This window comes from Rutilus rutilus, assembly GCF_951802725.1.
Source record: "Rutilus rutilus genome assembly, chromosome: 1".
Lineage (NCBI taxonomy): Eukaryota > Metazoa > Chordata > Actinopteri > Cypriniformes > Leuciscidae > Rutilus > Rutilus rutilus.
Window position 1 is genome coordinate 38907713 of NC_140209.1, and position 10543 is coordinate 38918255.

General features: G+C 39.5%; 1 protein-coding gene across 1 annotated transcript in view; it reads right to left on the reverse strand.

Moving 5' to 3' along the window:
- plekhh3 (pleckstrin homology, MyTH4 and FERM domain containing H3) overlaps positions 1 to 10282 on the reverse strand; it is a 35234-nt gene extending 24952 nt beyond the window's left edge. The window contains exon 1 of the mRNA XM_084407383.1: positions 9840 to 10282. Coding sequence (XP_084263509.1) covers positions 9840 to 9974 — 135 coding nt within the window. The 5' untranslated portion in view covers positions 9975 to 10282. The remainder of the gene's footprint in view (positions 1 to 9839) is intronic.
- Between the last annotated feature and the right edge of the window lie 261 nt (positions 10283 to 10543).

The following is a 10543-nucleotide window of genomic DNA, read 5'->3' on the forward strand; positions in this document are numbered from 1 at the left end:
AAGGTCAACCTGAATGACCTGGAAACCCTTTGATGTGGCTCATGGCAGCTAACCAAAAGAAAATGTATCAATTGGTCGTATTGGAAGTCGGCTGGCTGTATAGTGTTTCATCAGTCTCAAATTAAATTATGAATTAATGATATATGTAGTCATGCAATTTGTTGGTAATTGTCAAACAACTGTATAAATGCCTAATCTAGTGCTGTGAGTCATAAGGTCATTTCCTGGACTCAAAATCTCCCTTGGTTGGAGAAAATCTCCAGGGCTCTGCGGATATAAAGCTGAGCGGTGCAAAACTGACCACACTTCCTCTTTGCTACATGATATACTGTAGTGTAACGTTCTGAAACTACCACACATACACACACACAATTATCTAGCAGTCTAAATTTGGACTTCCCATTGACCTCTATTGTTCTTGAATTAAGCTAGACAAGGCAAGCATCCCTATTACTACTCGCGCTTAAGGTTAGGTATTTGAACAAACCTTTAGGTACACTAGCATATGATATGTCAAATTATGCAGCTTTTCGAGGAGACGTATGCTATTTCCATTCCAACTTCCAACTTTCACCTGGTAAAATTGCCATTAGAAGAGTCAGAGCACCCTAGCAACTGCAAAGACACTGAAACTACCCAAAACACTCTAGTGACTGCACAAAAATGCACACTCATAACACCCTAGCAACTGCGTACGAAACATGCTACGAAAAAACACACCCAGAACTGTAACTGCACACAATTTTGCTACAAACACACTCTAGCAACTGTATAGCAATGTGGCAAAATTGCCTAGAACTCCTTAAAATGTAGAGTTAAAATCTAGTTACTTTCTCTAACCAATTCCTGAACCCTGACATAAAACTTTTAAATAAAAGGCAAAGTCGCCATGAAATGAAAACCCGCGACCATACTGAGGATAAGCGGTTTGCAGAATGGATGAATGGATGAAATTAAAATTCGCTTCAACTATTTTCTAAATGTATGTTATTGATCTTATTTTGAACAATTCATCTAAGCATGTTTCATTTTTTTATTTACTTTTGAGCTCTTCAACAAAAGTTTATAACTGGATCTTCCGGTAAAATGAATGAATGATGTGCAGATGTTCCTTCCTTCATTCATTCCGGTAAAATGTAACATTGTTAGTTTCTTTACAAACCTTTTTGCGTTTGAGCTTTTCCAATTTGGCTAACATTCTTTAGTAATTTAGTCACTAGGTCATGAGCGTGCACACACACGCACACACATACATACCTCTTTGAACAAGTGCATTAGAAACAGCACCTCTTCTGTAGTAATTGGCAGTGGATTCAAACACACACACACACACACACACACACACACACACACACACAAACACACAACTGTTGCAGGCAGATCATAACATTCAAAACGAGGGCCGTTCTCAGAACTGACAAAGACACAAGAGTGCTTTTGTGCTCAATCCGTCTACATGAAATACCAACCCAGTTCTGCTCCACCCAGCCCCTCTGGACCAACTCTGTCCCGCAGCCAGCCCTCAGACCCTTCACACCCAGCGGACAGTAAATACACACTGTCCTTCCCTGCAAACGGATCTGATGTCAGCTTTAGTTTCCTCTCTGTGCTACCTGACATGCTTGTAAACCTGAATAAAGGGAGAGTTCACCCTAAAATGAAAACCCTGTTGTTCCAAAACTGTTGACTTTCTTTCTTCTGTGGAACACAGAGAAGATATTTTAAAGAAAGACTGAATTTCCACTTTCATTGTATTGACAAAAAAAAATTTCTTAAAATATATTTTGTGTTCCACAGGCGAAAAAATGTCATACAGGTTTGGGAGCGACGTGAGGATGAATACATAATGACACAATTTTTGAGTGAACTGTCCCTTTAATGGCATACGAGAGGAAGGGACGAATAGAAAAATACATAGAGGGAAACATTTCCTACTTTGAACTATGTTGCCTCTGTCAACACTATTAACCTAAAACACACACAGAGCGAAGCCTCCGATACCTTCTGGGAGGTGATGGCTACAAATAAACATGTACAAAAGTGTCCTGAAGGATTAGTTTGCTCCTACCATTTTGCCAGCAATTTTCTTGTGAATGGTGCTGTAGTCAATAACTGCAGTGTTTCGACATACAGGCAGCGAGCAGCCCGCAATTTGCAATAAATACTGTTTATGAGCGGATTCTAGTTAAAGTTGATTTCCAGGAAAATTACAAGGAGACTCATTTATACAACCATGTATTTCTACCCACTGAGATGACCATCTGACCCCTGTCAACCACCCACCGGCAGCCCCGGGCTGCGGGGCCACGCTCGGCTAGGCTGCGGGTTCCCGTTAACGACTGGTATGCTTTGGCTCTGATTCTGCCCTCTGGTCCAGTGACTCGGTGAGGTTTATCAAAATCGATCCTAGCTGTAAACTGACTCAGTCTGACACTTCACATCAGCTGTAACTCTAGCTCCCCCTCACCTTGACCTATTTCACAGACACGCACCTCTGTCTCTGTGTGTGTGTGTGTGTGTGTGTGTGTGTGTGTGTGTGTGTGTGTGTGTGTGTGTGTGTGTGAGAGAGAGAGAGAGAGAGAGAGAGAGAGAGAGAGAGAGAGAGAGAGAGAGAGCGTGTGTCTAAGTCTGTGCCGCACTGTGGTATCATGTTTCTGGGCTTTGGCACAGCCTCGGAGGAACGTTCAGTGCCGAACTGGGGGCTCCAGAGGGTCATGAAGCTAAACAGGCAAAACATCAACAATCTTTTCTTACACAAATACTTTCAAAGAAACACCAAACATTTCAATGAAAAGCAAATACAATTTTTCAGGTTTTTTTAAATTAGATTTCATATTGTTTCTTATACTCACCAAGGCTGCATTTATTGGAACAAAACTTAAAAAAATATATATATATTGTGAAATATTATTGCAATTTAAAATAACTGTTTTCTATTTGAATATATTTAAAAATGTAATTTATTCATGTAATGGCAAAGCTGAATTTTCAGCAGCAAGAATATATGTAGGGTAAACTGAAAAAAGTATATATGCAAAAAAAAAAAAAAAAAAAATGGTAAAAAGATCATCAAATGCAGCCAAATCTATCACTGAAAACTATCTGAATGTAACAATCACTGCTGCAAGAAAAACATTTGAAATATTATCACATTCTGACAGGTTTGGAGCTAAATCTATGAAACCGCACAGGTCAGCGGCAAGATGCTTCACAATTAGCATGCCACAATTTACAACTAGAGCTGCTAAGTTTAGTACACACATGCATTCACAATGATGGCCAAATAAGATGGACGGCTGAGGTCTCTGCCAGAGGAAGAGTGGAAATAAAAGAGCAGGAGGATAGAGGTGAGAAAGAAGGTAAAAGTGTGTTATGGACCAAAAGGGGTGTGTATAATGAGACTTGCTTAATGTTTAATCAGGGTGGAGAGGCACCATAAATGTTGGACAGGCTCAGCATGCAAGATAGAGAGCTGTCATTAAACCTCTCTTTCTCTCTCACACACTTTATCTTCCTCTGAGTGCTGCATGCTTCTTTTAACCCGTAGGGCTTTAGGCACAAAAGCACAGACCAGAATTCAAATTCAGATGAATTTCAGAAAATGACACATCTAAATTCTTCTTTGGTAGCATACCATTCACAGCAAGCCACTTCCCAAATATGTTAAAGGACAAGTTCGGTATTTTACACTTAAAGCCCTGTTTTCAGATCGTTTCTGATGAAATAGAACGGTTAAGATTGAAATTTGGACACATGCTGCTGGCCCGAGAATTTTCGGTTTCTGTGGTAGCAATGAGGCAGGCAGATTTTTATTTTTAAGTATTTTTTTTTTTTTTTTTTTTAGGATACTATGCATCCTGATAAAGTTCCCTTGGCCTTTGGAATTAAAATAGCCCCACATCATCACATAGCCTTCACCATACCTAGAGATTGGCATGGGGTACTTTCCATAAGATCATCTCTCAATGCAAATCAAACCAGCTATTAGGCTAACTGAAATAAAACCATGCCAATCTCTAGGTATGGTGAAGGCTATGTGATGATGTGGGGCTATTTTAATTCCAAAGGCCAAGGGAACTTTATCAGGATGCATAGTATCCTAAAAAAATGTTAAAAAAAAATACTTAAAAATAAAAATCTGCCTGCCTCTATGGGAATTTATCATAGGGGTGTACTCACTTATGCACCATGTATTTTAAGGAAGAACATTTATTTATTTACGATACATTATTCATTCACAAAGAAAATTGGTGTCCTTAAAGGTTGGATTTTTCCTAATTTTTTAAATTAAGGCATTAAGTTCAATTTCCAAAATATGATTTTTTAATCCTCTTTTTAGTCAACTTTAGCATGGGTGTATTCACTTATGCATAGCACTGTATATAGCTATAGGCTACAAAAAGACCATGGTCAAATTACTTCAGTGTCACAATCACTAAGCTCTTTCAGTCTTTATTTAAAAAACATTTTCCCTGCAAGTTTGAAAGAGAGCAATTATAAACACGAGATTGTAAAAAGTGGACTAGTGAGTAGATTAGGTTTCCTGTTCGGTGATGACATTTAATGTCCCTGATAACCTCTGTAGTCCCATTTAGCCGCTTGTTAGCAACCGCCTTTTTCAAGGCAAGAAAAAGCATTTTAAAAAATCACTAGGGTGTGTTACTGATGTATTTTATGCCATAGAATAAAACGTGAAAATATATTGTGTTAAAAACCACAGACTCGATTTCAGGCATTTAACCAATAATAACCCATTCAAAAAGCCATTGACTTCAGGACGACGGAACCGGAAGTGCTAAAAATACAAACTGGTTACTGGGTTTTGGCCAACAAAAATATGTCATCCCTGCAGCACTCTATATCCAAGTGGGACTTGATCAGGGTTTAAGTCAGATAGGAAGGCTGAGAAAGGTATGGCGTGTGAGCGGGACCTCTGGCAAGAGCATTCTGGGATGAGGAGCGGGATGAATCATCCAGGCAGGAGATGCCGTGATGGGTTTGTTCCGTGGCTCACTTCCGTTCCTGTGTCCCAAGAGACAGGGTTGAGTAAGAGGGCGGAAATGCCACTGCTCTGCCAACCATGGGCTTCTGGAGCAGATGTTCGGCTGTGTGCGTTTTTGTTTTTTTCTTTGGTTCTACCCTATATGGACTTTTAGGGACAGGCAGGACTACCCAAACAAAACAAAATATTAATTTACCTTTTTTTCCCTCTCTCTCTCTCTCGAGTGGTTTGTTATGTGAAACACTTCCACTTCAACTTTTTATATTGAATTTCAAGGTATCAGTCGAACCCGTTTTTATGTTTATACAGTTTGTCTAAGTTACTATGTGTTGCTGGCAAACTTTAAGACTAAAAAGTGAAAACATAAGGGGAAAACAAATTTAGCATTATGGAAAATCAGTTTATTTTGCCCGTATCTCTCCAACAAAAACAACAACAAAACATTAAACCTCAATTTTAACCTGCATAGCGCAAGATTTTGGCTCGTTGTAGAGGGTGTGGGGGAAATAACATCTCAAAGCTCTGTGGTTCTACAGTTATACATTAACAGCACCAGGTCTGTGCCAGAAACTCCTGCCAGTTTGTATTTCTTTCCCAGGATGCCCTGCTCCTCAACTCAACAGCTGCAGTGGGCGGGTGTCCTCGTGTCATAACATCTTCAAGGCACAGCGTGAATGTCAAAAACAAAAAGAAAGAAAGTTTCGCGTCTCCAAAGAGAAACACAGAAGAGTGAAGCGAGGGTAGTTCGTCACTCTAAAATAGGAAAGAGGGGGGAGCACAGAGCATGCAGGACAAACAGAGGCGCTCTTTCAGTTAGCCCGCTGTCTGTTTGGCCAGCTTGATTAGGGGACGGCTGCTGACGTCAGAGGCTCCTCACACATGGAGGAGCAGATCCCTGAACCAGCACTACACCTCCAACAGACTATAATGGCCTTAAAGAGAAAGATTGTCACCTTAATGCCATCCCAAACCCGCATTCTTCTGTGGAAGAAATATATTTTGAAGAATGTTTCAACTGTTTCTTGCACACCAGTTGAAAGTTTGAAAATTTGTTATTTTATGTTCCACAGAAGAAAGAAAGTAATTTGACGATTTTGTTGTCATTTTTGGTTAAACTATTACCCTTTAATTTAGCATTATAAGTTATGAGCCAAAGTATTAACTTTACATACTGTAGGATGAAATGTAGGGTTTGTTTCAGGATAAATATAGTACAGAAGTACATTTGAGTTAAAGGTGGATCTGTCGAGATGATACATTCAGCTGCGGTCTCCTGTGGCACAAAAAAAGGACCGTTAACAGTCACTGCAGAGAGGAAGTATCCAAACACACACGTCTGTGGGGTCTGACCACCTGCTTGAGTGTGTGGCCTACAGAGGGTTGGGTGCAGTGGAGGAGGTCTTTGTGTAAACACGTCAATGGATGTTTCCGGAGCGGGCTTTCCTAGACCAAACCAGTCCTCTCCGTACCATCCATGTCTTCCAAGCATGCATTTCCTCTTTGGCAATAATGTTTAGTGGGCAAAAAGGTCCACTGTGTATTGTCAGTAGTATAGCTATGTATGAAACACAGCTTACACAGAGGTCACTTTCAAACCAAGCAGCTTTCTATTGGTCAACATGGTGAATTCGCATGACCAACTTGAACTCTATGCGAAATCTGCTTCGGGAAATTCCCATTTGTGTGGATTCTTATTGAAATGACTGGAATTCTCACACAGAAATTGGCCCAACAACAGTAAAAGCCAGTCATTAGCTGGTCCAAACTGATCATGGGCTGGTAGGCCATTTTGGACTTGCGCCAGTTTAAGATGGTCAACCTGTTTTTTTGGTGGCACATGGTGACTGGTCAAGCAGTGAATGTCTAGCTTGAACAAGTTTAGTAATCAGATAGTAATCAAGTTTATAAACCAGCTACCATGTGGCAAAACACAGTTAGTTTAGCTTGATTTTCCAACATGTTACAAAGTCCTTAAAGAATCTGTTTTGTTAGTCCTAACCCCCAAAGGGCAGAGTGCTAATTATAAACATCAGAGAAATAGATGTCATCCACCAAGACCTGAGCAGCAACCATACCAGTTTCTCCTAGGAAGGACAACTGAAGGTTGTTGCTCAGTCTATTGATCCTGCCTGGCATGAAGAGGAAGCCAGGCCTTGCAGATGCACTCTAGATATCAATATCTTTTAGCAATAATCAATAATGGCACTGTGGCAACAATGAAAATAGCAAGAGTGAATTGTGGTGGTGCAACAGCCAGAAAAGGCTGATAAATCATAATAAAAGTTCATGCTCTGTGCGCCCTTAAACAATGACTCAGCAAATGGTCACTCGCATTACAATAGCCATTCAAACAGTTAGAGCTGATTATCAAGTCTTTAAAGCTGATTCATTACTGTATATTTGATACCCAAAGATGTGGCAGCCACTCAGTTGACTATGTAACATTATCTAATGTTTTACATCACACACCGGAGTTTGGCTGTGTTCAATGGATCAAATTCATCAAATTTAATCATGCAATCAAATTCAAAATGAGTTGAGTCAAAAAATCCAGAAATCACCCAATCAGATGTCTAAAGTTGGTCTTTATCTTATTTCCCATCACATTTTCTAAAGTTTTTTGTTTCCTTTGGCCATGCCTTTTCTCTTTTTTCCCTTTGGCCATGTCTTTTCTATAGACCCCAAGGACTGCCATTGGTGCCTCCTTAGAAAGAAAGAAAAAATAGGTGCATGAAGACCCTGGGGAAAAGGGAGGATGCACTGACCTATTAACCTCCTATATTCTACCCCCATTACCCTGACACATGCACACACACGCAGAAATCTTTCACAGAGCCATAAATGGGTTAATGGCATAAGACTTCACCAAGGAAATATGGAGATTATTGATTTTAGGGTGATTAGTCCATAGAGGATGGATGGAGTGGGGATAAAGGGAGTAGGGAGAGATAAGAGGTCAGTCCATAAGAGATTGGTGCAAAAGGTCCCTTAGGCTGTTTCTAATTGATTGGCCCAGTGTATTGTGTGTAACATGGTTTCACAATATGGGCCTGATTAGAAATTATAAAGTGTGTGTATGTCCAGACATGTCAAGGGATCTCTTTATACTAGCCTAGCAGAGGACTGATATTAACTATAGACAGTACACTTGAGGTAAGTCGGCATTACATGTGGGTGTTGGGTCATAATGCAGTGTGGAATACTTTCAGTTGTAGGCAATTATCCATCCCAAGAAGTACATAGTGTTTACTGGTAAAATTTCTGCTTTAATTCAGAACAGCTCAAAACAGCCTTTGTGTGAGTGTAAAAAAAGGCTCCATGGCTGTTGAAAAACTCATTTAGTGTACAAGCGGGGATCAATACCAGAGATTTTACTGACAGAGGAGTCATTATTAAATATTTGATCATGCGGATGTGTTCAGTTGCACAGAGGCGTAAAATAGATGGGGAACCGGAGTGCTGGCTCAGCTGAATGCCCTTCACTGTTCATTACATTTCACAGGAAGCCTTCATCTCTGTTCTTCACAATGATTTGTACCTTTTTAACGCACATGGGCTAATCATGAAACACCTCAACAATAAGCTCTTGTGTGTGAGAACAGTGAAAATAATACATCGGAAGTACAGTTGTCTTAGACAAAGTATCAACTAGGCTACATATTTTGTGTCATTCATTTTCTCACTGTAATCAGGTTGCTAGGATAAAAAAAAACCTTAAAACCACATACATAGTAAACATATGTATGAAAGTCACACAAATGATATATGGGAAGCATTGGTATCTAGCAAGTAAAGCTTGAGCGCTTTACTTTAATTCTCAAAATATAACCAGTAAAACTAGTTTTACAAGAATAGCGTAGGTGTTTTCATCACACACCATTTCCAGCACTTAAAACTGAGAAATCAATACATTTGTCCTGTCAGTGCTGCTTCAAAAATATTTCAACATTTTGTCTAGCCTATATAATAAATAATTCTCACATAAATTAATCCATTAAAAAAAATAAAAAAACATGATCTTTCAAGCATCATACGCATGTAGGCCTATAGAATGTTTGAGAATGCCTGATTATGGCAATAAATCATGATAATAATAACGTTAATATAATAGTACTTTTTTTCTAACATCCTTTCCAATAGTAACTATTCATTAAGTTTTAGTGTTCTTTAGATACTAGTACTTATACAAATAGTGACTAGTAGCCATTCCATTAACCGTTGGCACTTATTCTTTACATAAGCACTCATTTATTTTACTACTAGTCATTAAAAAGACACTAATACTTAAAAAGCAATTGTGACAAGCGAGGCAAGAAATATAACTAATGACATTTAGATACTACTAGGGTCTCAGAAATAGGTAGGCTACAAGTGTCTAGTAGTAAATAAGTAGCCTACTAGTAAAGAAGGACTAAATAAATACTAGTAACTATTGTTAGAGTTTCTATACCTAACAAAGTAGTACCAAATAAAAAGTTATTAGTAAACTGGAAAGGATACCAACAGCAACTAGCAATATAGACTACTAGTTGAAAGTTGTGAATTGAGATCTGAACTACACTGCAATAACTTAATTTATTTTGAAAAAAAATCAAAGTGACTTGTTACTTTTGTGGTAATGACCAGTGGCATAGTATTAGATTAGCTACTAGACAATTTGAAAAGGATAAATCCACTTTTTGGAAAAAAAAAAGTAAGAGTAACATCAATACAGATATTAGTTACCTTAAACTAAAGGAATGAACCATGATGGATGTCATACTGTGATGGCTAAAATTGCTGTCTAGCTAGTCAGCTTACTAGGTTTTGTGACACAGCTTTAGTTTTGTCTACATACCCGTCCCGTGTGTGTGTGTTCGTCCTGATTGCGTAACTCGAAAGACTCTTCCTCCTCTTTCTCTCCATGATCCCGAGCCAGCAAACTGAAGCCTTGTCTGCAGCACACAAGCCACCAAAGTCCCTGCAAAGGCATTCAAATCACGGCGTGTCGTCCAGTCTCTATCCGTAAATGTCCAGTGATGTCCACCGTCCCTGTGCTGTCGTGCAGATGGGACAGATGGAGGACGTCTAGTCACATGAAACGGGCTGATACAAGAGAATAAACTCCTCTATTTAGGCTGGGACAACTCAGAAATGCTGCGTTTTATCAAACGGGATGTATCCAAATACGTGTCCAACTTCAGAAAAAGACTGATAAAAGACTTTGATCCCACGGGTACTTTCAAAAAGAGAGTAGATAAAACATCGTGTCTTATCGGCTTCTATCGCGTCTCTGATTCTGCGGGACATGAGCATGCAGACTCTTTGAGCAGCGTGAGTGAAGGGGCGGGGCGAGTCACCCCATGCGTTCGCAATCGCAAGATGATTGGCTCACCATCCACACGCCCAGAAAACGCCACGCCCCCTGTCTGGCTCGCTGGCAGGCATTTCAGGAAATGGAAGCATTTCAGTGATGGGATCAGAAATATTGAACTCTCATTGTAAAGCAACACATGTCAAATCTACCCTCAAATGTAGACAGTACACAAGGAAATGTTACCT